Here is a 26,703-nt window from a genome sequence, read left to right as displayed (position 1 = left end):
GTGGTGGGCGCTCGGGCTGCCCTAGGGAGGGCCGGGTACCTGCAGTGGTGGGCGCTCGGGCTGCCCTAGGGAGGGCCGGGTACCTGCAGTGGTGGGCGCTCGGGCTGCCCTAGGGAGGGCCGGGTACCTGCAGTGGTGGGCGCTCGGGCTGCCCTAGGGAGGGCCGGGTACCTGCAGTGGTGGGCGCTCGGGCTGCCCTAGGGAGGGCCGGGTACCTGCAGTGGTGGGCGCTCGGGCTGCCCTAGGGAGGGCCGGGTACCTGCAGTGGTGGGCGCTCGGGCTGCCCTAGGGAGGGCCGGGTACCTGCAGTGGTGGGCGCGCTCGGGCTTGATACAGCAGCACTTTGGGCACTTGTAGATCACTTCTCCAGGCTTTAGCTGCAAACTCTCCATGTATTCTTTAGTAGCGTTTCCTCTGGGTACTGCTCCCTACAGTTTAATAAGAATGTTTAGTTAAGGAGAAGGAAAGGCTAAAAACAGTCAATAAATGTAGGAATTAGGTTTATAGGTCATACAATAATTAGATACCACTTAAAGCATATTAGTATGAAAAATAACTATTACTCTGACAGGACCAGAAATTTTATTTTGCATGGAAAAAATATGCATTAAAATGAACTCAAAATAAATACCTTATTATCCCTCATAAACTGGTAAGTCACATGAATTTTTTTTTAATTTAAATTCTTTATTGTTTAAAGTATTACATGAGTCTCCTTTTCCCCCCCTTGACCTTTCCCTGACCGCTCCCACCCCCCAGCACATGCCCTCACCCCCCTACTGTCTGTGTCCATTGGTTATGCTCATATGCATGCATACAAGGTCCTTTGGTTGATCTCTTATCCCCACACCCCGCTTCCCTCATAGGTTGGACAGTCTGTTCGATGCTTCTATGTCTCTGGTTCTATTTTGGTTCATCAGTTATGTTGTTCACTATATTCCACAAGTGAGTGAGATCATGTGATATTTAGTCACAGTTTTTCCTAGCTAGTGCAAGTTCCACAGAGCAAGGTTTGTGAAGCCACTCCAACTCAAGGGCAGCTGATGGTCACCATTTCCCTATCACCCCATTCTAATGCGGGGGGTGGGGGGAGGGACGGGGTAGCCTGATAAAGCTACCCACAGTTTCCTATCAGCTGCCGTAGGGAACACTGAACAAAACAATCTCACAAAGGGCTTATCTTGTTTTTATATGTAATGCATCTGTGTCTGCCAACCTAATCCACACTCACACTCAAACCTGGAAATGGAGCCCTGAGTAACCGACCCAGCTCAGCGTCTCTGGCCAGGGGTCAGGAGCTATAACAGTCAGTGCACATGCCCCACAAGCTAGGGGAGCTGGGGAAAGAGGAGCAACGGGAAGAGGAGTTATGGAAAAGTGAACGAATGGCAGGAGGCAGAGTGCTGATGGCCAGGAGTTGTCTTCACAGAACCAGGTAGGCTGGAGGCCAGACACGGGGCAGTGGCCACCTGAGCATCAGGCAGTGGCCCCAAGAGGTTGCAATAGGGAGACAGACAAATCTTGTTAGAACCCAGCTTTGTGTGGCATCTCATTTTCAGATTGGATGGATTTAGGATGTTTGCTTTTTTGTTTTAAAATAAAGAGAATCTTCTAGAAGGTATCAGGGGAGGAAGGAGCCTGATGAAAGTGCCCAATGCTGAGTGTTGGCTTCCACCGTGACTGCACAGATAGAGGGAAAGTCATGTTCATGGCTGCAGAAATCCGGCTTCCGCCCGAGTGGATTTACTCCAGCTCTCCCAGGCGCTGGAGGGTTAATGAAAGAACATGTTTGGCAGGGCGCCTGAAGCACTGGTTCCTCCAAGGGTGCCCTTTATCAGCAATCGGCAAGTGTCTCCTGAGAAGGCTGACGTTCATAAAAAAGGCTGGGCCCTGGCCAGTATTGCCTTAATCTTACACACACGCGCGCGGTGCGCGCGCACGCACACACACACACACACACACACACACTAGAGGCCTGATGCACGAAATTCGTGCATGGGTGCAGTCCCTAGGCCTGGCACGCACACACACACACACACACACACACACACACACACACACACACACACTAGAGGCCTGATGCACGAAATTCGTGCATGGGTGCAGTCCCTAGGCCTGGCCAGTGATCGAAGCGCGAGCATCTGGTATGGAAGGGCAGGTCCCAGCTGACCTCTGGGCCCTGAGCAGCACCTGGGCCCCTGGGTCCCCGCACGCCCCCCATCCGCCTGAGTCATGGCACCCAAGTCCCCACGTGGAGATGCAGTGGGTCAGGGCGCGTGTGGGCCTCTGGGCCGCCCAGCAGCGCTGCACGGAAGCTGGGCAGGCAGCGCGCTCTCTCCCGGCCAGCCTCGCACACCGGCTCCTGCACGAACCCTGTGGTCCTGACAGCTGCAGCCCAGCTCACCCGGAAGAGGCTGTGAGGGAGCAGGGTGGGCTCCTCACAAGCACCCGGCACCTGAGCACAGGGGGCTTCCCTGGCACATGAGCCCTGGCATCCCAGGGAGGGCAACGGGGAGTGAGAGCGAAATCAGCAGACACCCCACATTCTCACTGCACCTTCCCCCCCATCCCCCGTCCCCAGGTAGCTGGCGAAGGGCGCAGCCCCCTACCCAAACACTGCGGGAGGTTGGTCGCTGCCATCCACCCCCAGTTCCCTGTCCCAACCTGGGGCCTGGCCCCATCAGGTGATGAGGGCTGACTGGCTGCTGGTCGCTGTCTGCAGGACAATCAGTTGAGGCCAGAGCCCCACCCAGCTCCCTCAGCGCCTGGGAGCTGGGTGCCGGCCCCATCTCCTGCCACCGCCGCTGGTCGCCCTCTGCGGGGCAATCGATCAGGGCCAGGCCCCCCGCCGCTGCCGCTGCTGGTTGCTATCTGTAAAGTGATCGGGCCCCTGCTCACACCCACCTTGGCCTGGCACCGCCCGCTCACCTGCTCCACCATCCCGCCACGGTCTCACTCTTGTTGGGGCCCATTGGGGCCGGCAGCGTCTCCACTGCCGCCTGCTGCCATGTTCCGCGCCACCCCCTGGTGGTCAGCGCACTTCATAGTGAGCAGTTGAACTCCCAGTCGAGGGGACAATTTGCATATTAGGCTTTTATTATATAGGACTAGAGGCTCGGTGCACAACATTCATGCACTGAGGGGGGGGGGGGGGTCCCCTCAGCCCTGAATGCGCCCTCTCGCAGTCCCGGACCCCTCGGGGGATGTCCACCTGCCAGCTTAAGCCTGATCCCTAAGCCAGCAGTCAGACATCCCTCTCGCAGTCCAGGACCCCTCACTCCTTACTGCCCGCCTGCAGCAGAGGCAGGAGAGGCTCCCGCCACTGTCATTGTGGTCACCAGCCAAGAGCCCGGCTTCTGGCTGAGCGGCACTCCCCCTGCGGAAGCACACTGACCACCAGGGGGCAGCTCCTGTGTTAAGTATCTGCCCCCTGGTTGTCAGTGCATGTTATAGCGACTGGTCGTTCTGCCATTCAGGTCAATTTGCATATTAGGGTTTTATTATATAGGATAATTTCAGAGAGGTAGGGAGAGGGAGGGAGAGATTTTTCTATGATGATAGAAAATCACTGATCAGCTGCCTCCTGCATGGCCCTCACTGGGGATCGAGGCCTCAACCAGGCACGTACACTGACTAGGGATTGAACCGTGACCTCTAGGTTCATAGGTGGACACTCAACCACTGAGCCACACCAGCTGGTGCATATTCCATTTCTTAGCCCCTCAGAGCCTGTGCTTCATGCAGAAATGCATGTTTCTGGAGAAAGAGCCTCACTGAGCCACTGGGAACATCAGGCCAGTGGTGTAGTGATAAAGAAGCACGAGGCGATGGAAGGGCAGGAGCTAAGGGCCCTGGGGGACTGAGGAGGCAGCAGGTAAGCGGACAGTAAGGGACTCTGCTGACCGGCAGGAGCAGTGCTGGAGCTCCTTAAAGCCGGGATGCGCAGGCTGGACCCCCGAGCCAGGTACAAACCTCTGCAGGGTGAGAGCTGACATCCAAGTTTGAAAAAGACTGAGGACCATCAGCTGCAAGGCCCCAGTGAGCCCAGCATCACCAGCAGGAAGTAAGGCCTCCAGGAGGTGCTCTGGGGAAGTGGGACAGGAGGGGCTGTGGGTAAAATGTGCCCCGCCCAACCCTCTACTACAGTTGACTTCCCTCTAAGCACGAAGGGAAGTCAGTTTCATGGTCTTAATATGGGGAAGCTGTTTTGGTCAAGGTCCTAGCATTTCCTAACACTCAATGTGTCTCCATAGGAAGATAAAAAAAGTTAAGGGTTTAAACTCTTATTTTTGAAAATTAAAATCAGAATGCTGGGTTTAACATTTTACCTAATTTACATATCCCAATTTGGAGTCTTTTAAGTTTCCTCCACAAATACGAAAGTCTTAATGCTGTTATGATTTTACAAAATACCATGGTGTATACCTGCTCCTGGTGACGGCATCACACATTTCCATCAGAGGAAATGGACCAGATTTAAAACTCTAGCCACCTTAATTTTTATGAGACACACATGTACTTTTCCATAGGAAAAAATGTGAAAAATACCCTTCTGAAAAGCAGAATATGACACCCCCCCCTTTTTTTTAAGGAAATTACTTATGATTTCTTAGTGAAGAAAGCTGTGTATCTCTTGAGGGTTAGGCAAACAGTCATTGTGAGAAACTGGTGACTGGAGCCTCCCTCGTGGTGTGCTGGCATTTGCTGGCTCCAGACATTCCGTTTGGCTGCTCAGAACCCTGGGCAGCCAATGAAGCTCCTCAAGGCCCAGTCTCCTCAGGACTTGGAGATGATTTCCCTAAGGCCCCGCAGCGATGGCCTACATGTCGAAGCTGAGTCTTTCAAGGTGAGCTTTCGCAGACCAGAAACCCAGCAGAGGAGCTGGCCTGTGCTCGGCTCGCACCGCCAGCAGATGCTGCGTTCACAGTCCACTCCAGTGTCTGGTCTTCCGGTTGGCTGTTCAACCAATCAAAGTGTAATATGCTAATGATATGCTAAGGCTGCTAACCGCTCACTATGATGTGCAATGACCACCAGGGGGCAAATGCTCCGACTGGTAGGTTAGCTTGCTGCTGGGGTCCAGCTGATTGGGATTGAGCGAGATGAGCTGGACGCCCTGGAGCCCTCCCGCCATCCCTCCCCGGCTGACCAACCTCCTGCCTCCCTCCCTGGCCCTGATCATGCGCTGGTGGGGTCCCTCAGCCTGGCCTGTGCCCTCTCGCAATCTGGGACACCTTGGGGGATGTCGGAGAGCCGGTTTCGGCTCAATCCCTCAGGCCAGGCTGAGGGACCCCACTGGTGCACAAATTCGTGCACCGGGCCTCTAGTAAACATATGCTCAGGTGAGGATTTAAAAAAAAATCCCAAGGAAATAAGAGAGAAGGAACCACAGAGATCAAGAGATATAAGAGATAGGTCAACCAATCGCAAAGTACAGACTTATTTGGATCCTTATTCAAACAAGAAGAATGTAAAAGAACTGAGACCACTGAGGAAATGTGAGCTCTAACTGGAGAGGTAGGGAGAAATTAATCAGTAGCTCCACATGAGCTATAGGCATTGAGGCTATGCTTTTTATAAAGAAGAGCCCGTACTTTTTAAAGATACACACAAATATTTACAAATAGCTTTATAGTGTCTGAGATTTACTTCCAAGTCTGGGGAGGGGAAGAGAGGAAGTTAGGTGAGGGTATGGCTAACACAAGACTGACCATGGGGTTCATGACACTATTTTCTCTCTACTTCTGTGTAAGTGTGAAACATCTATAATAATAAAAGTGTAATATGCTAATTAGACTGGACATCCTTCCAGGTGACCTTCTGGATGAAGCCGGGGCTGCAAGGGAAGCCTGGGTCCTGGGTGCCAGAGGGAAGCCGGTGCCGGCAGCCGGGAGAAGGAAGGCCTACTACTGCATGGATTTTTCTACATTGGGCCTCTAGTCTATAAATAAGAATTTAACTGAAGCAGGGGCTTTGGAGACAGACAAATCTTGTTCGAATCCCAGCTCTGTGTGGGGTCTCGTTTACTCTACCTCTCCCAGGGGCTGGAGGGTTAATGAAGGAACACCTTCGGCAGCACCTGGCGCAGGACCAACGCTCCTCCAAGGGTGCCCTTCATCGGCACTCAGCAATGTCTGAGAAGGCTGACGTTCATAAAAAGAGGCTGGGCCCTGGCCATGGTGCGCAGAGTATGGCCTGTGTACCAAAGGGTTGCAGGTTAGATTCCCAGTCAAGGGCATGTGCCTGGGTTTTGGGGTTCGCTCCCCACCCCCAGTCGGGGTGTGTGCGAGAGGCAACTAGTTGATATGTCTCTCACATCGACATTTCTCTCTCCCTCCCCTCCTCTCTGTTTCTCTCTGTCTGTATCTTTCCCCCTTCCTCCCCCTCACTGAAAAAGCAATGGAAAAATATCCTCTGGTGAGGATTAACAAAAACAAAAACAAAAAAGGCTGGGGCTTCAGAACAGCAGGCTCCGGTGAGGGGCAGGTGGCCCCTTTGCCGTCACTCGTGTCCCTTCACAATTTTAAGCTCTCGGTGTTTCCAACGTTAAGATTGGAGAAAGTCTCATCTTCCAATAGCTGGGCTGTTGCTCTATTATCAGATCTCTGCTCCATCAAAGGTCACAGACTGCATCATCCTTCCTGCTCCTCATTCAAAGCACAAAGGACTTTTCTCAAATAACAAACTAAAGCCAATTCTAGCAAAGGCTGACTAGGTCCTGTTGGTTTAGCAAAGAGACATGAAACCGCAGTGGGCTATCTGCCCTGCCCTGGGGTGGCGTGGTGGTTCTAGCTGAGCCCACACTGGACCCTGGGATGGTAAAGCCATGCTCTTCAGAGAAAAGAAAGCAAACCCCCCATTGGGAGGACAAGAGTGGACACCTGACCCTGCTGGGCCTCATAGTCTCCCTTCAGGAATGTGGATCTGGAACTTAATTCCAATTGCATGCTCTGTGGGGCTACCCTTCACTAGGCACAGGGAGAGCCGGGATGCTGAGCAAGACAGCATACCCACAGGACAGAGAAAGCCTGTCCGCCCCAGCCCCAGTCTACCTGGCACAGTGTTCACATCCTGGTTCTGCAGCCGGCCAGGCTCTCAGCAGGACTCTTGCCGTTAGGTTCCTCAGTTTTATTGACACTGACTCCCAGTGGGTTCTGTAACTTACCACCAGAGTCCTGGCGTGGCCTGACTGAAACAGTGACATCCAAATGGACAGAGGACTTAAATGGACACTTCTCCAAAGACATAGGAATAGCCAAAAGCACATGGAAAGATGCTCAGCATCACTAGTCATTGGGGAGATGCACATCAAAACCACAGTGAAGCGCCACTTCATATCCTGAGGTGAACAAGACAAGAGGATGCAGAGGAACTGGACCCTCAGACACTGCTGGTGGGGAGGCAAAATGGGGCGGCTGCTGTGGAAAACAGTCTGGCGGTTCCTCAAAAAGTTCAATGCAGAGTTCCGACATGACCCAGCAATTCCACTCCTAGGTACGTACATGAGAAACGAAACCCAGGTCCACATAAAAACTTGTACGACATTTTATCCGCAGCAGTGCCCCTGACAGCCCAACATGTAAACAACCCACAGGTCCGTCAAGTGACACTGTCTAATAAACAAAACGGGGGCTGTCCACACAAGCAATGCTCCTCGGCCAGAGGAGGGTGAGACAGTGGCAGATGCTGCAACCTGGACGGACCCTGAACGCCTCATGCTGGGTGAAGGGAGCCAGGCATAGAAGGCCACATATTGTATGATTATAGTTATGATTCCAGAATAGGCAAAGATTGAAAGTAGATTTGTATCTGCCTAGGGCTGGGGGGAATAGGGAACTATGCAGTGATGGCTACGAGTGCAGGGGTTTTTTGGGGGTGACGAAATGTCTAAAATTGATTGTAGTGATGGTTGCACAATTCTATGAGTGCACTAAAAATCACTGAACTATGCACTTTAAAAGGGTGTGTGGTATATGAACCAAATTCCAATGGAAAAACTGATGTCCATGATTTCATCTCCTCCTCTAGCTTAGTCTGCCTTCCTCTCATGCTTCCATTAAACACCACAGTGATGCACACACCCACCAGGGACAGAGGAGACGCCCCGCACACACCTTCTCCCCATTCACCTCCCCCAGCTCTTGGGACTCCAGTAAGAGTTCTGGGGCCTTTTCCCAGAGGAGGAGAGGGGTAGGGCTGGGAGCTGCACAGCCAGGAGTGAGAGACAACTATACTTAACAGGGGAAACAAACACACTCTGACAAGGAGTGTCTGCCTGGTCGGCCCTCCTTCCCCCGAGGCCCCACCCTGCACACTAACCACTAGGGACCTGTGTGTGGAGGTGGTCCCATCACCAATATCCTACAAAGGATGGACTCACTTAGCTTTCAACAACCAGGAAGATGGTCCACACTAACAGGGCTTTCCCTACAATGAATATAGAGTAGAAATCGTTAACCTGGGCCCTGGCCCTGTAACTGCCCCCTCTGTGGCCTGGGTACTATTGTGTGATGTTGGTGCTGCAGTGAGGACAGGGGATGGAGATGCACAGGGGCCAGGAGCAGGTGTGTTCCCAGAGGGAGGTTGTGCTGTGTAAAGGGAAGGAGAAGAGGGTCCTTTAAACCAGCAGCCACCAACCTTTCGGATCTCATGGACCACCAGTGGTCTCCGGGCCACCGGTTGGCGACCGCTGCTCCAAAGGTTTCCTTAAACCAGCGGTCGCCAACCTTTCGAACCTCACGGACCACCAGTAGTCCACAGACCACCGGTTGGTGACGGCTGCTTTAAACGTCTCTGCAGGACATCAGATTCGGTGATGGTGAAAGACCCCACAATCAGGTGAAGCTATAAAACCGTGGGCAGACTTAGCTTCCAAGTTGTCACCTAAGTGCTGCTCCCAGCTGCCCACTGGCTGGGCCCATGACACTGTCCGAGGCCCAAGACCTCCACTGGGCAAACAGGCAACAGAGTGAATAATCTAGAGAAACGTCCTGTGACACGAACTTAGACACAGCGAAAGTCAGGTAAGTCAACGTGTCAACCACATTCTGTGGACTGATCATATTGGTTTATTCTCAGACAAAGGCCTAATCTTATGTATAAAAAAGTTTTATAACAAAACATTAACTTCTTGGTACCTTTTAAGAGAAAGCTTACCAACAGACATGAGCCCAGTAGACTTGAATGTACAAATCAGGAGGCCCTGTACCAGTGGCTTAAAACCACTCTTATAATGCTGTGGTGGAAAGAACCTCTTCAAACTGAACTCCACACCGACCACGAAACCTAGCTGTGACACCTGCAGCAGTTCTGCTCGTGGAGAACTCTCCCCTGGGCTGCAGGCTGCCTCCCACGAGGAGCCTCCTCTGGACTTCGGGGTGAGCCAGTCTGGAGGTGACTCCTGGCTGAAATTCGAGGATCACTACCACTTTGCCTAATCAGAGGACGCCTCAAAATCTCAGGTTAGCAGCCTTATGCCCAGCATGGAGGTTCTGAGTCCAGGGCCTTCAAGACATCAGGAAGTAAGGGCAGTTCACTGTGTGAGAGCTGGCCCACCTTTAGTGTCAGGGAAACTGCTCCAAAGAGAAGCCCAAAATGCCTCCCTTGTTCTCACACACCAGTGCCAGCTCTCTCACTGCACTGAACCTGATCTCTGTTTAGCAACCGCTTCCTCCAAGGTCACACTCACACCTGATATAACCGGTAATCAATGAGTTCTCCCTCTCTGCTTTGCAGCACGGCTGAATCTTGACCTTTTACCAGCTAGAATGAGAGGTTTACTTCTCATTTTAGCTGAGACTTAAAAACAAGAGAATTACAAAGCTAGCAAGAACTTAGAGGTAATAGCTACCCTTTAGCCCAAAGAAGTTAAATTAGTTGCTTATGGTCAAAGGCAATTGAAAAGGTTAGCACAGTGGTAAAATCTAGATCCCGGATCTCTCAGCTTTCAGTCCATTCCTTAGAGAAATTAAATATTTAAATTAGGAGGGATTTTAGAAATTATTTAGTACAATCTCTTCATTTGAATAAACAGCCAGCGGGAATATTTTTCATTGACATACCATGATATCACATCTATTTAAGCGATGCTTATTCTCCAGTGAAAAATGCTACAAGCCTATTTCTAGGAATTAATAAAAACGTGAGGTTACAGGAGCAAGAGGCCGTCTGCTGCACGGCCCATGTCACGACAGACCAGACACATGAGGAAAATCCAGCTCAACATCAAGTACTCACAGGGTCGGTGAGCATGGTTCTCAGGTGAGATGACAGGGCAAGCACCGCTAAGCAGTTAAAAATGACTCCGTTGATCACGGAGTACCAGAAGTCTTTGGAAGGCAGCAGCATGACAAATGTCACCACAAAGTCTGCATAGACGACCAGAAGCCATGTCATGACAGCGCAGATCATGCCACAGCCGTCATGGATGAACCAGACCCTGTCTGCCGCGTCAGCCTCAGAGGAAGAGGAGGACGAAGAGTCATAATTGTCATTTTCGATCAGGAGAGGATGGTGTTCGACATCTCGGAGCCGGTGTCCTGATGACGGCATGATTTCCCCGATGCACCCTAGAGAGGGAGAGGACACAGAGCTGATGAGGCTCCTGGGGAGCACACATTGGGCTAGCCATGGCCACAGATGGACAAAGACAATGAAAAGAACAATCATAGCACCCAAGTTCCAAAGCTTCGGTGGACACGAGACTTGTACCATGGCTGCCATCCACTGTCCACACCACAGTGCTTACCTGGGTTTTCTCAATGTGATTCTCACTTTACTTTCATTCCTCCCTCGTTTTAACTCGGATAACACGTGATCATGTTTTGGAGGCAGGCTCCCATTTTTTATCTCTATCTTCTTCAACTCTATACTATAGTTTCTAGAATGCCCTTCCTCTCTATTTTAATCTTTTAAAGTTTCCTTCACTTATTAATCGATTCTTTTGACACCTTTCCTATATTTTCTACAGTCCCTGATACCTGAGAACATACAGGGTCCAACAAAAGGAAAGAGGAACTTGCATTTTTCCTAGCAACTTAGTTTAAACATATAACCTTCTCTTATCAGTGTTTGGTATAAGAGTAGTGATACTTGTGATAAAGACAAGGGAAAAAAAGAGTCAGTTCATTTGGCCTTAGCGTTCATTCAAGGGACAGAAAATCACTGACAGCCTTTTAGCAAATAACTCAAGTGCTTTCTCAGCACAGGCACACTGCTCATTTTTCAGACAAGCACAGAGTGAGGGCCCCTCCCCTCTGTAAAGGTGCAGGAGTAGCGAGAATGGGTGCTCTTGGAATCAAGTCTGCTACAAGTGATTACCAGCAGTCTTCGAATCTGGGCATTTCGATATACTAGTATACACACACACACACACATCCTATCCTATATAATAAACCCCTAATATGCAAATCGACCAAACAGCAGAACAACTGGTCACTATGATGCGCACTGACCACCAGGGGATAGATCCTCAATGCAGGAGCTGCCCCCTGGTGGTCAGTGGGCTCCCACAGGGGGAGCGCCGCTCAGCCAGGAGCCGGGCTCATGGCTGGCGAGTGCATTGGCGGTGGTGGGAGTTTCTGCTGCCTCCACTGCAGGCGGGCAGTAAGGAGCGAGGGGTCCCGGACTGCAAGAGGGCACAGGCCAGGCTGAGGGACTCCCCAGTGCACAAAATTTCATGCACCAGGCCTCTAGTGTACATATATTTATTTCCGAGAGGAAGGGAGAGGGAGAGAGAGAGATAGAAACACCAATAATGAGAGAGAATCATTGGTCGGCTGCCTCCTGCACGCCCTCTACTGGGGATCAAGCCCACAACCTGGGCATGTGCCCTGACTGGGAATCAAACTGTGACCTCCTGGTTCCTAATTAGATGCTCACCTACTAAGCAACACTGGCCGGGTCTTTTTTTTTGTTTGTTTTTGTTTTTTCCTTAAATGCAACTGGAGCATAGTAATTATGAAAACATTTAATGAACGAATGAAGGTGCAGATGAGAGTTCATTCTGCAAATATTTTGAAAATTCCCCCTTAATATAAAACTATGGACTGGTATAAGAGAGAAATAAAAATGTTCTCCATGGTCAGTAAAATAACACCTGCTCTTAGATCAGCAAAAATATCTTTAAAATTTTGTTAAGTAAAATAGAAGAAACTAAAAGATAAGAATTGGGCAGACCTTAGCCAGCTATTCTCTCAGTCAGGGAGCATGACTGAATGTTGACATCACCCAGATTTGCCTGCCCACCTTCCCTGCTAATACCTCTACTGAGTCCATTCCTCTATGTCATCCCACACCCTGTAGGGCCCAACGTTTCTCTCTTCCAAGCAAGGCATCCTGAAAAGACAGCTCTCCTTCCTCCAAGGAGCATTTTGAAAGGTCTGTGAATATCAGACATGAGTATCTGGAGAAGAGGTGCAAACTGGTTCTGCCTACCTGACTCTACCAGAGAGCTGACACTATCCAGAAGCTTCTCTACCTCAGGGCATGCTCATCAGTCCCACTTGCAGTGCATGGACCCCTTCCAGCACAAGAGCTGCTGTCTTCCCTCCCTGTCGGCCTGGATGGAGGGTCTGGTCCTCTCTCCCTGTGCTCCCTTTGGTGCCTGTGTGCTGTTGGCAAGTGCATGTTTGTTTACAGGCAGATCAACAACAAGAAACTGGCACCTCTCAGATGCGATTATTTCCTAGTGATTTCCATAAGTTTCTTACTGAATCATAACTGTGCATCAAGACCTTAAGCTAAAAAATTCCTCCAACAGAACCCCTCTGCTTTACGGTGACTCCTCCAGTAGAACGCTTTCTATGAGAAACGATGCTTGTTTGCTGGGCAGTAAGATAAAGAGCTGCACAGCCACATGTCCAGAGACAGACTAGCCTTTTGTCAGCACGATGTTTGTGCAATGTGAGCTCCCCCCAGAAATCAGGACCTTGAATGGCTTCTAAAGGCGCACATGCTGACCAGCTGAGCCAATCCAGCCTAACCTTCTGGAGGAGGCACTGGTGCGAATGGCCAGAGTGCAGGACGCAGCAAGTGGTGCTACGGCCTTGGCTGGGGGTGCAGATGGCAGGAAGAGTAACCACAAGGACACCAGCCATTGGCATGGCAGGACATTCCTGGAAGTGCATAATAGAATGCTGGTGCATAATGCTCATGTGCTTTAGAGCCAAAGTTGTTAAATCTACTAGAAGACAAAGGGAAAAATAATCTGATAGCCAGAAGTGACTTACTTTTCAAGAATGTAAGCAATGGACACAGCAAGGTTAAGCTGGATGTGTTCAGTTATCTCTCATCAACTGCATGAGCATTCTGCTGAGTCACTGTATCCACTTCACTAATGCAGCAGGAAGGGAAGGAAGGAAATGAAGAAACAATTCCTTTACATTGAACTAATCTAAAAATACTGGGAGCATGAGAGCAATGGTACAGTGATTCTCGATGCAAAACTAAAATATACACCCTCATTACAATAAGGCTGCAATCTTATTCTACCCCAAACACCAAAATCGCTATTGATTTAATACTCCTGAAAACTATTTTTGGGAGAAACTTGAAAGCACTATGCATTGACCGATGGTCAAGATGTCGCATCATCGTTTTCCAACTTAATGGGATTTTTGTCTATAGTCCTGAAGCTAAGCTGCTGGTCCTTACCTATAATAATAAAAGCATAATATGTTAATTAGACCGGACAGCCAAACAACCTTCCAGACGTCATTCCGGATGAAGCCATGGTGGCGGGGACCGAGGCAGAGGCAGTTAGGGGTGATCAGGCAGGCAGGCAGGTGAGTAGTTAGGAGCCAGTGGTCCCGTATTGTGCAAGGGATGTCCCGGATTGTGAGAGGGTGCAGGCAGGGCTGAGGCACTCCCCGCCCTCCCTCTCGCCCCATGCACGAATTTCGTGCACCAGGCCTCTAGTGCTAAATAAAGCCTGGTTTTACAGAACACAAAAACTACACTGAAGACCTCCATTATTTAAGGGGACAACTGTACAAGCAAAAACATTCCATTCCATTTATACTGAGCATTCACCTCACCTTGTGAAACTTGCTAATAACTTAACAGTTGCTTTCTGGATGCCCTGCCCCACCCCTATGATACACTCTCCTTCTGGGACAGGTGGTAAGCAAATCAAGGACAACAGGTGGAGAGAAATATTTCCTTATCACCATTAACCTTTTGTGTGGCCTGTATGGCCTGTTCCATGGACGCAGTCACTAGTGTCAGCTGTCAGAAAAGCAATAGTGATTAGACACCTGAATAAAGAACCACATGCTTACCTCACAAATAACTTTGAAACATTACTTGAACATTTTGCGCCTTTTCTTCAGGATCTGAAGGTACATACTGTCCTATGTGATAGGATCTGAAAGAAAAAAAATTGATTAGAAAAGTTAGTTATTTTATGAAAGAAGAGCATACAATATTTCCTAGGGTATGATTAATTTTTGGAGCATATATAACCAACATAATATTTTACATATAAAGTGTTATTATTGAGAACAATCTTTAACTATGAAGCTTACTCCTCTAAATTTTCACTACTAGTAAATTGATTCCCAATCCTGAAAATTACATATTTTAAGTTTGTCCATTTTCCTCCTATTTTAGCCTCAGTGTTGCAAACAAATATTTTAAGCTGAGACCAAATCTGCCTAGCCTGCATCCCGACAGTCAACATTTGTTTTATCAGCCACAGCAAAGGGGTTACAAAAAAGAGGGGCAGAATAAGACTGGGGGTAAGAAGTGCCGGATGGAAGGGGGAAGTCATGTGAAGGACCATGGTGCACGTGGGTGAGGACCACCCTCTGAATAAAGAAGTTCCCAGTTCATATCTCCCACTTGGTGAGCGAGTAGACAGTTTCTCTAGGAGCATTCGTGCAGCCCAAGAGAAAAGGCCTGGAGATTCCAAGATGAGGGGTCAGATACCAACAAAGAGGTCAGATTCACTGCCACATTTCCCTAAGACAAAGGCACCAGAGGACATCCTACCATGGCTCCAAGGGCTCGGCCCAGCTCATTCTTGAATATGAACAAACAGCCAACGGTCAGGTGTTTTGAAGAAAACCCAAAACAGGTCTCAATAAAGACTGAGCCCCAAAAAGAAACAGGGGGAGAAAAAGAATTCAGGGCAGGCATGACATACAGAGAAAACTTAAGAAGAAAAAGAAACTGTATCTGTGAAACAAAAAGAGGAACATTATGAGGACTTCCTAGTTATTGAATAATAAAAATATGACGGTAGAATTTTGAAATCTCCAAAGTAGGATTGGACAGAGAAAGGGGAAATCTCCCAGAAAGCAGAACTAAAGGACAAAGAGAAGGACCTTAGAGGAAAATATAAGATTAGAGGGCCATTCCGGGAGCCCATCTTCCAAACAGCAGGAGGTCGGCAGGGCAGCCTCCAAGCCCCTCCTGCAGCACAGCTCACAGCTGGCTTCCATTCTGCTGCCTGGCCATGCAGAATGACGGCCTGTCCATTCTGTTTTCATCCAATATTGTATTTTTCTGCTTAAACAAACCCTCAGTTAGTGTCTTTTCTTTTTTAAATTAAGTTTAGTAGGGTAAACTGGTTAATAATTATATAGGTTTCAGGTGTACAGTTCTAGGATACGTCATCTGTGTATTGCACTGTGTGCTCACCACCCAAAGCCTAGTCCCCTTCAGTCACCACATATTTGACCCCCTATACCCTCTTCATCTTTCCCCGTCCCCTTTCCCATCTGGTAACAGCCATACTATTGTCTGTGAATTTGTTTGTTCCTTTAGTGCTTTTTATTTTATATCCCACATGTAAGTGAAATCATATTGTTGTTTGCATGATATTCTCACAATCCATCCATGCTGTCACAAATGGCAGTATTTCATCTTTCTATAGCTGAGTAGTATTCCTTTGTGTATATGTATCACATCTTCTTTAGCCAATCATCTGTTGAAGGACACTTGGCTTGTTTCTACGTCTTGGCCACTGTGAATAATGACAGAGGTACATGTATTTTTACAAGTAATTGTTTTCAAGTTTTTCAGGTAGATGCCCGGAAGGACTGCCAGGTAATATGGTAGTTCTGCTCTTCATTTTCTGAGAAACCACCACACTGTTTTCCAGAGTGGCTGTATTCCCACCAGCAGTGTGCAAGGGTTCCCTCTTCTTCACATCCTCTCCACCTCTTGTTATTACTTGTCTTATTGATGACAGCCATTCTAACAGGTGTGAGGTGGTATCCTGTGGTTTTGATTTGCATTTCCCTTATAGCTGGTGAAGCTTTCATAAATCTTTTGGCCACCTCTATGTCTGCTTGGGAAAAGTGTCTGTTCTGGTCCTCTGCCCATTTTTTAATGGGAAACAATCTAATTAAAATATGGTGGTGTTTTCTGAAACCAAGACGCCTGACTTGGACACTGGGACGCTGGTGTGGCAGAGGGTGAAGGGATAGGGGTCTGGGAGGGATTAAGAGGCCTGGAGGGCCCTGGCTGGTATGCTAAGTGGTTAGAGCAGTGGTCGCCAACCGATCGTCCGTGAACCACTGGTGGTCCGTGAGGTCCAAAAGGTTGGCGACCGCTGGGTTAGAGCATTGACCCAGACACGGAAGGGTCGACCCTGGCCCCAGTTGGGGCAATGCGGGAGATAACCAATCAACGTCTCTTTTCTCTGTCTCTCTCTCTCTCCCCCTTCCTCCCTCTCTCCCTCTCTCCCTCTCTCTCCTTCCCTCCCTCCTTCCACTCTCTCTAAAATTCAATGGGAAAAATATCCTCAGGTGAGGATTAGAAAGAAAAAAATTTAAAAAGAAAAAAGAAGAGGCATGGAGGGTATGCTTCCTTAGTCCCTGCCACGAAACAGATTCTGGTGTTCCAGTACCCAGAGCTGCTCAGTGCTTCCTCTGGGGTTTGCCGCACCCCACCTGGGCCAGGCTCTGCAGTCAGCCTCCCGGCCCACCCCGCCCACTGCAACTCTCCTCAGGACTTGGTTCCCCCTCTGCACCTGCCTGTACACCTCCCGCCCTGCCCTCAACACCACCCTAACGTATTTCTGGCTCCAAGTCCCTTCTGAACTTGTTAATGACAAATGTGGCCATAAATGCCAAGCTGCTTAAACTAATGGTGACTTTTAAAATATGGTATTTGTATATAGTAACTTTATTAAAACACCTAAGCAACAGCCAAGAACCTTAAGGGTATTCAGGAGTCAAGACCCCTCTTAGATTTACTTTTAACTGTATCTTTGGTTAAATTTCTTAATCTCTTCCCCTCACTATTTTCCTTGGCTATAAACAAGATGTATATTTCTCATAAACAAACTAAAACCAACTAAGTAAACAAAAGATATCAGTTTTCTTTGGTGATCAGTTACTACAAAAAAGAATTAAGTTACAAATTACTTCACTAAGCAAATGAAAAGAAAATCTACGCCAGAGCTTGGTATTCATGTTTATATTAATATGCTGTTTGAATTATCATTGTTTTACTATTCATACTCTCACTGATGACCTATATAAAACACAGAAATAAGCACGTCTCTGCTTCAGACACAGAAACAGCATAAGAAGCATAGGCCAGCTGTGAGAGAGCCACTGAATTCAAACATGGGGACAGGGAGGGCAAGCACCACACTCTATGCAAGCCCCACTTCCCATGAGCAACCAAGGACAGGAGCTTGGCCCACTGGAGCTGACAAACTAGCAGAGGTGGGAGGCAGCCTTGTAAATAATGTGCTAAGTGTTATCCCCAAATTAGGAGCAAAGTGTGGAGGGAGAGATGACAAAGACCAATTCTGTCTGCAGGAACCAGAGCAAGTGTCAATGAAGAAGACAGCAGGGTGGGCCCTGATGAACAAGCAAGATATCACAGGAGGAGAGAGTAGTGTGAAAAGGCGCAGGGGGCAGAGGGCAGGGGGCAGAGGGCAGAGGGCAGGGGGGAGGGAAGGGAAATGTGACCTAAGGATGGACTGGGGTCCAAAACAACGCTCTCTGATGCCCAGCTAAAGTGTCGGGATTCTGCACTTCATTCTGCTGGAATGGGAGGCACCAGAATTTAGGTAAAGAGACAGATGTTTTTAAAAAATAACTGATGAGCAAGTGAGACTAGGATGGAAGGAACAAGGCAACCAGGAGGCTGTGACCCAGAGTAGATGATGGAGGCCAGGGCCAAGAGGAAGGCAGGCCCTGAAGGGGCTGAGAGGCAGTTCCAGCAGGAAAAAGCATAGCCACCAACGCGGAATGGACGGGGAAATAAAGGCACTCAGACACATTACTGCCCTGGCTGAACTTCTCATGGAACATGGGGGCTGCAGACTCAGGGAGAGTGCTGCGACTGGGGCACAAGGAATAAACTAGCAGAGCTGGGTAGCTGCCAATTAATAGCTGATCTTCTCCAGCCCCAACCTAGAGACATGGAATGAGAGACCCAGCGCAGAGGGAAGAGGTGAAGTGGGACCGGATGCTCTCATCCTAGAGGCCACAGAAGTGTGAGGCTGAAACCCTGGGGAGCACAGACAGCAAAGGGGAGGAACAGCCAGAAGGAGGCCAGGAAGGAAGTTAAGGGCAGGAAGGAAGGTGGGAGCAGTCAACAAGGGGGGGGAGGGGCAGGAGATGCCAGGCGGATGCAGCTTCAGGAGCGCCAAGAGCTGCCCTAGTCGGTGTGGCTCAGTTGGAGCGTCGCCCCATACACCAAAAGAATGTGGTTTGATTCAGGTCAGGGCACATACCTAGGTTTTGGGTTCGACCCCCCAGTTGGGGCACTTGTGGGAGGCCGATGTTTCTCTCTACCCTTCTCCCCAATCTCTCTCTCCTCTCCATCTCTCTCTCCCCTCTCCTGCCCTCCCTTTCTCTTTCTCTCTCAAATCAATAAACATATCTTCAGATGAAGATTAAAAAAAAAAAAAAAGAGAAGTGCCAAGAGCTTGGAGACAGGGTGGTGAGATAATTAAAGAAGCAAAAAAAATTTTTTAATGTGGTTAAGTAAAGGACATAGATAGCTAGAAGGAAAAGTGGGGTCCAAGTGTGCAGACTCACTTAAAGCTACAACTATCTTCAAGAAATATTTGGTCTCACCATTTTACAGATGACCACCATGGTCCCACAAGATTTAAGTACCCACCCAAAGTCACAGTTAGTCTCTGGGACTCCATGAGAGATCCACCACGCTACATCTTGGTCTAACCATGCCACACTTTTAAAAAGCCTAGGACAGCCCCAAAAGTGATTGAACGTAACCCTGGCTGGTGTGGCTCGGTTGGCTGGAGCATCAGTGCGTACACCAAAAGGTGGTGGGTTCGATTCCTGGTCAGGGCACATACCCAGGGGGCATGTTCAATCCCTGGTGGGGGCGTGTACCAGAAGCAGCCTATTGATGTTTTTCTCTCTCTCTTAAAATCAATTAAAAAAGAGAGAGAGAAAGAGAGCTAATGTTTAAAAAAAGTGATTGAATATAAAGAGAATGAAGAGTATATGCCTAGATAAACCAATTAGACTATCAGGCTAAGAGATATAAACTAAGAGATCCAGCCATACTTGCTCCGGTTTCTTTTTTATTTCTAATATGTACTTATTTGAACGTGTCCTACAACTACAAAAGCAATGTAGACTCACTTTTATCTGTTTTTAAAGAATGAGGGTCTAGTCCTGGCCAGGTGGCTCAGTTGGTTGGAGAGTCATTCCATACACCAAAGATTGCAGATTCAATTCTAGTCAGGACACATACCTAGGTTGTGGGTTTGATCCCCAGTCAGGATATATGCGGAGGCACCCAACCAATGTTTCTCTCTCTCTATTCCTCTCCCCCTTCCTCTCTCTCTAAAAATCAATAAAAACATATCCTGGGGTGAGGATTAAAACTAAAAAAAAAAAGAATGAGGGTCCAAGTGTGCAGACTCAGGGAGGTGACAGCTGACAGAGAATGACACTTCTTCCCTAGACTGGAGGAAGACGGGAGACTATGGACAAGACGGACCGAAGCTAAAGAGGGTCACACTCCATAACACTGTTTCCTGTGCAAAGAAGAGCTCCTGAGCCTGGGGAAAGGAGGCTGGGGAAGGGCAGCCAAAAGAAGGGCTGAAACACAACACGGGGCGCAGACAGTGCTGATAACAGCCAGTTTCTAATAAGGTGATGAGAACAGTGAGTCCTTTTATCCAAAAGCCTGACCCAGCACTGCAAAGGCTTACGGGGGATGGAGATTAACAAAGATGACAGAAAGCCAGGGTATCAGAGGCAAGACTTGGGCTAGAAAACCAGAGTGAGGATGACGGGTGAGGCCTGAGAAACCAGGAGACAGAAGACCTCAAGGAACTGCAAGTCCTGGTGAGACTGAGAACCAGGTTTGGAGAAAGTGACACAAGAGCCAGGGGGAACTGAGGCTGGGGGACTTTTTGTTTGTTTGTTTTAAATATATTTTTAGTGATTTCAAAGAGGAAGGGAGAGGGGGAGAGAGATAGAAACATCAATGAGAGAGAATCATTGATCGGCTGCCTCCTGCACGCCCTTTAAGAACTCAGAGAAGGGGGGGCAATGGTAAGATATGTACACATATAATACCTTAATTAAAAAATTGAAAGAAAAAAAAAAGAACTCAGAGAAGGTGCCATTCGGATAACAATAATATCTCAAACTAGAGGCCCAGTGCATGAAATTCGTGCATGTGGGGGGTGGGATGTCCCTCAGCTGAGCTTGCGCCCTCTCACAATCTGGGAAACGTTGAGTAGGGTCCCTAGGCCTGGCTGGCGATCAGGGCCTATCGGGGCTTTCCTTAGCCCGCTCCCAGCAGCTGGCCCTGCCCCTGCCACTGCCACTGCTTGCCATCTGTGCAGCGCTGTCCCTCTGCCCCCACCACCAATCGTCTCCCTCTGCGGGCGACAGGTGTGGGGTGCAATCGCTTGGCTGGCCTGGGCCTCCCTCTTTGGGGCAATCGATTGTGGGGCGATGGTGGGACCACCTGACCAATCGCATCACACCCGCCTTGGCTGGTTTGGTGCCAGTGCATGCCATAGCGTGGTCATCCAGATTTGCATATTATGCTTTTATTATTATAGATATGGCCGTGCAAACAGGTTGATAAACAGAAGGGGAGTGAAGGGAGGATGCCAAGCACTTATGTCCCAGGTATGTCACCAACCTGGAGGCTAAGTGAACCAGGAAGGGGCCTGATTAGGGTGGGGTACACTAAAGAGAAAGCCAGAACCCTCACTGAAATTGGTACAAGTACTGAGCATTCAGTTAATCTCCCAGTGTATTTACTGTATTTATGTTCTTAAATGTTCTTTCCATCAATTTACAATCATGAAAGATTTAGTCTGTGCTTTCAAACCCTACCAATAATGTATACCACATGAAACATTATTTTCTTCTCAAATTACTGAAGCTAAAGAACAGAATATTAACCTCTAAGGAAAAAACCCAACACAGTAATAAGCTAACCAAAGCCAAGTCTCATTATCCTTCCTGTGAACAGTAAAAGTATATAATCTTCCTAGCAAGGTCTTTTACACTAAAGAACTTAATCACACAAAACAGCACTCAGATACTACATATCAAAAAGATGCCAAGCTGGAAACACACCAGCAAAAGCCATGGGACTAGGAGAGGAAAGTCAATCTCATGAATGGAGGTTGGGGGCTGGGAGTAGAGACCAGCAACACATCTATCACTTACGAGGTCCTTCTCCTGCATAGATACCCAAATGTTAGGAGTGCCCATGCTCAGTCCCAGGTTTTCCCCTTTATGTATATGCTTTCCAAATGGTCTCACAGGATCTTAGCCACGTGTAGTTAAAAAATATGTATATCCAAAAAAAATATATATCTGAGAAACTTCCAAACTAATAATGCATCGCTGAGTATATCCAACTGACTCCTCAATAACGCCACTGTAGGAGGGTCAAAGCAGAAACACACCCCCCCCACACACACCAAACTGTTATGACCCACTCTTCCCACCTTAATAAAGGGCACCACCATCCAGTGGCCAAGGTCAAAACACAGGACTCACCTTTTATTTAATTCTTTCCCCCACCTCCATATCTGTCCAAAGCAAGTCTTGTGGATTCCACCTCCAAAACGCACCCAAATCTGACCCTCTCTTCCACTTCCCCACCTAGCAGATCAAGGCACCTGAGCCCTCACCTGGACTCCTAATCAGGGCTGTTCTACATTCACTGCCTCCACTCACCCACCATCCATTTCCCCATCCAGCACCAGCGTACGTTTTTACTGAGAAATCAGATGGAGCCAATCCCACGCCTGCCTCCCCAGTTAGAACACAAGCCAAAGGCCTCCCATGGCCTATAAAATCCTACCCATTCTGTAGCCTGCTGACCTCACCTCTTACCCTCTCCCCTTGCTGGCTGTCTTGTTCCTTTGTCAGACACCTCAACAAAATATTCCTTGTAAAATCCCCAGTCCATCCCTCGCTCACTACATATGCCGCAAATATTTGTTGCATGAATGAGTGAGAGAATTAGGGAGCATGCTTGAGGGAGGCAAGAAAAAGTAGAAATGAAGCCCATGGGAACATAAAAGAAATATGAAAGAGGATCAAAGTGGGAGATCCAGCATGGGGGGTGGGGTCAGAAGGTCGGGGAGCCTTGGAGAAAAGAGTAGGAGAGAAATGTGGAAGGATTAAGGGAAGAGAGGGGGAAGGGGAGGAAGAGAGAAACCCACACTAGTAGGGGGTTTTCTGGGGAAGTATCAATTTGAGGTGTGTCACCTGGAGCACCTAGGCTGGATAAGGCATCTCAAAGGCATGTTCACACAACAGGAAAGGTTTCACTTTGTCACTGTTCTAGAGCCACAGCCTGACCCAATGTCAAATGGAGCAGCAATTTTTAAAAATCCCAACATGGTAAGTAAACCCTCAAGAATTCTAAATCCAGATATAAAAAGCGCCCCGGAGTTCTAAACTCTTTAAATGTCCTGTCTCAGGGAATAACTGAACCTGAATGATGCTTATGAATCCCAACCTCCTTCTGTATTTTTTGAACTAGGGCTTCCTTATTTAATATGAAGTGAATTTTTAGAACATCAGATTCACGCAAATCCAAAGTACAAGGAACATTTAGCTCTCAGTTGCAAGTTAATAACAATGTAAATCAGAAGGTGAAAGGAAAGGCCAATTACTGAATATCCACTGTATGTCAGGAGCTTTATACACATTATCACACTCCTGCCACTACCCTAAAAGCTGGACGATATTATTAGCCTTTTAGGGATGAGAAAATTGAGCCTTAGTGCTGAAGTAACGTGCCCAAGTTCACAGCCAGAAAAGGGTGGAGTCGGGACTGTTTTGACTTCAAAGCCCATATTCTTCCATTAAAATACACTGCCTCACAGAACTCTTGGTTTTAGAAAATGCATTCTGTAATGGATAAATTGAGTTTGGGAAATGAGGAACTCTAAGAATTCACAACATTTCAACAAAGAAATGATACTGTAAAAGCCTGTCTCAAGGGAAACTGGAAGCTTCTCTATTCTGCCTGCCTCCTACTTACTGAGTGCTGCAAATGAACTGCACCCTTTCCCAGAAAGAACCAAACCACCAACTTAACACGAGGCTGGCCTCTCCTTCCATTTACTGATGACACGCCTCACACAGCCAGTATTTATTAGGTACCTCTTAACCTCTAGGCACACACTGCTCCCCATGCTCTAGAACCAAACCACCAGCTTAACACAAGGCTGGCCTCTCCTTCCATTTACTGATGACACGCCTCACACAGCCAGTATTTATTAGGTACCTCTTAACCTCTAGGCACACACTGCTCCCCATGCTCTAATCCTTCTCTCCTCACCTTTGCCACAACCCAAGTTTGGGCACGCTCACCTCTGCCTGTACAGTGCAGAATCCTAACCTCAGAGGGTTTCCAAGTGCCAACCACCCTCTGGCTGCAGGAGTCCTCATCAAAATCACAGCCTGGGTTACAAAATCAATCTGGTCCCAAACCATGGGACCATGGCATTCAGGGCCCCACTGAATCTGCTCCCCCTACCTTTCCAGGCTCAGTCTTCATCACTCTTCCACACAGTGCTCATTCAGGCTCTCCTTGCCACATGCCCTTTCACAGCTCTGTGCTTTTGCTCCTGCTGTTTCCTCCAACAGAAGACTCTCACTCACTTCCTCGCCAAATTATTCATTAATCTAACATTTACCAAGCACCCACTTCATGCAAGGCACTGTAAGATAACACAAGTGTTTTCAAAACTAAAAGGTGCTGTACCAATATAAGGCATTCTCTTGGCCCCATAAGGAGTCTGGATTTTATAAGACAACTAGTGGCCCAGTGCATGAAATTTGTACACGGGGTGGGGGGTGTTCCTCAGCCTGGCCTGCACCCTCTCCAATCTGGGACCCCTTGAAGGATGTCCTACTGCCAGTTTACAGGAATTGGGCCTAAACTGGCAGTGGGATATCCCTCTTGCAATCCGGGACTGCTGGCTCCTAACTGCTCACCTGCCTGCCTGCCTACCTGATTGCCCCTAAACACTCTGCCTGCTGGCCTGCTCGCCCCCAACTGCCCCTTGTGCCAGTGTGCTCACCCCCAACTGTCCCCCCTACTCGCCTGCTTGTCCCCAACTGCCCCCCTGCTGGCCTGCTCACTCCAAACTGCGCCCCCCCCCCCGCTGTCCTGATCACCTCCAACTGACCCCCACTGACAGCCTGCTCGTCCCCAACTGCCCCCCCTGCTGGTCTGCTTACCCCCAATGGCCCCGCCCCCCACCAGCCTGATCACCCACAACTGCCATCCCATCCTGGCCGTATCACCCACAACTGCCCTCCCCTCTTGGCCTCTAACTGCCTCTACCTCAGCCCCGCCACCATGGCTTTGTCCAGAAGAATGTCCGGAAGGTCTCCTGGAAGGTCTCCCAGTCTAATTAGCATATTACCCTTTTATTAGTATAGATAGAGGCCTGGTGCACAGGTGGGGGCTGGCTGGTTTGCCCTGAAGAGTGTCCCGGATCAGGTGGTTCCCGCTGGGGTGCATGGCCAGCCTGAGTGAGGGGCTGATGGCTCTTTGAAAGCTAGCCATGGCTTCTGGCGACCCAAGCTCCCAGCCCCTCTTTTTTTTCTTTTTTCTTTTTTTTTTCAGTGCTTCCTTGGGCGTAGTCAGGGCTGGCTGGAAGCAGGTATCTGGGATTTATTTATCTTCTATAATTGAAACTTTGTAGCCTTGAGCGGAGGTCAGGGCCAGCCAGGGCGGGCTTGAAACTTGGCTTCCTCCATCGCTGGGGGCAACCCAAGCCTCCTGCTCACTCCAGCTCCATGGCTGCCACCATCTTGGTTGGGTTAATTTGCATACTTGCTCTGATTGGCTGGTGGGCATAGCGGAGGTATGGTCAATTTGCATGTTTCTCTTTTATTAGATAGGATTAACAGGATTCTACTGAAGGCTTTTTAAGATGGAATGAAGCATAAGCAAGGCTAAGATTAGTAAGACAAGAACATGTTTGTAGAAAGAAGCAAAGAAGTCAATGAAAGAAAATCAAAGAGGCAAGTGAGTAAATGACTAAATGCTTATCCCATAACAGGCAGACCAAAGAACAGATACAAGTTGACATTGGGAAAGAGGGAATATCTCTTCTTCAGAGGCGAGGGGATACAAAAGACTGATGAATATTCAGGTATTTTACCTAGAAAGGATTCAAAGTTGAGAGAACTCTCCCAGTGGCCTTTGTCTCCTCCATGATCTAGAAGACAATCATTTGTCAATGGTTAAAATATATATACTTGGTGTACCAGTTAATAATGTGGATTTTTTTCAATAGATGGAGTTACACATATGTTGGTATATATGCAATTTGATATGTATGCTATTTTGTTGTATTGACAACAAGCTTCAAAACTTCATATGTAAATTTTCTGAAGGTGTTAACATCATAGGTATTTTTACAATTAAAAATGTCGAATTTCGTGCCAAAAAAAAGAGCATTTGCGGGAAGTTTTAATTCATTACTTTATTTTGAAGAAAAGTGCTGCTGAATACTTTGGGAAGCTTATAGTGAACATGCTCCATCTCAAGATACTTGTGAATGCTAGTTTAAATGCTTTAAAAGTGATGATTTCGATGTGAAAGACAAAGAATGTCCAGGTCAACCAAAAAAGTTTGAAGACCAACAATTACAAGCATTATTGGGTGAAGATGCATGTCAAACTCAAAAACAACTTGCAGAAAGATTAAACATTGCTCAGCAAATAATTTCCGATAGTTTCCAAGCAAAGGGAAAGATTTTAAAGTAAGGAAAATGGGGGCCACATCAACTAAATGAAAGACAAATGGAAAACCGAAAAGTCATCAGTAAAATGTTGCTTCAACAGCACGAAAGAAAGTCTTTTTTGCATCGAATTGTGACTGGCAATGAAAAGTGGATTTATTTTGAGAATCCCAAATGCACAAAATCATGGGTTGATCCAGGTCAACCACCAACATTGACTGCAAGGCCAAATCGATTCAGAAAGAAGACAATGCTCTGCGTTTGGTGGGATCAGGAAGGTGTTGTGTATTATGAACTTCTGAAACCAGGTGAAACCGTTAATACTGATCGCTCCTGACAACAAATAATCAATTTGAACCACACTTTGATCGTGAAATGACCAGAATGGGCCAGAAGACATGGCAAAGTAATTTTGCTTCATGATGACGCACCATCACACACTTCAAAACCAGTTAAAGACACGTTAAAAGATCTTGCTGGGGAGTATTAACCCACCCGCTGTATTCACT

At 48.1% G+C, this 26,703-nt stretch overlaps 1 protein-coding gene across 4 annotated transcripts in view; it reads right to left on the bottom strand.

Annotated features, from left to right (window-relative positions):
• ZDHHC7 (zinc finger DHHC-type palmitoyltransferase 7) overlaps nt 1–26,703 on the bottom strand; it is a 36,147-nt gene that overhangs the window by 5,688 nt on the left and 3,756 nt on the right. For 2 of the 4 annotated variants that reach the window (XR_008554965.1, XM_054710837.1), the window contains exons 2-5: nt 14,280–14,365; nt 13,230–13,333; nt 10,237–10,568; nt 304–428 (exon numbers count right to left, since the gene is read on the bottom strand). Coding sequence is in view for 3 of the 4 variants with exons in the window: in XM_054710837.1 (XP_054566812.1) it covers nt 304–428; nt 10,237–10,551 (440 nt within the window). In the remaining variant the exon portion in view is untranslated. Of the gene's footprint in view, nt 1–303; nt 429–10,236; nt 10,569–13,229; nt 13,334–14,279; nt 14,366–14,991; nt 15,058–26,703 lie in introns of those variants that run through there. The other 2 variants (XM_054710838.1, XM_008139725.3) reach the window with 2 other exon arrangements.

The sequence above is a fragment of the Eptesicus fuscus genome, chromosome 21 (genome assembly GCF_027574615.1).
Source record: "Eptesicus fuscus isolate TK198812 chromosome 21, DD_ASM_mEF_20220401, whole genome shotgun sequence".
Lineage (NCBI taxonomy): Eukaryota > Metazoa > Chordata > Mammalia > Chiroptera > Vespertilionidae > Eptesicus > Eptesicus fuscus.
This window is presented reverse-complemented; position numbering and strand designations above follow the sequence as displayed.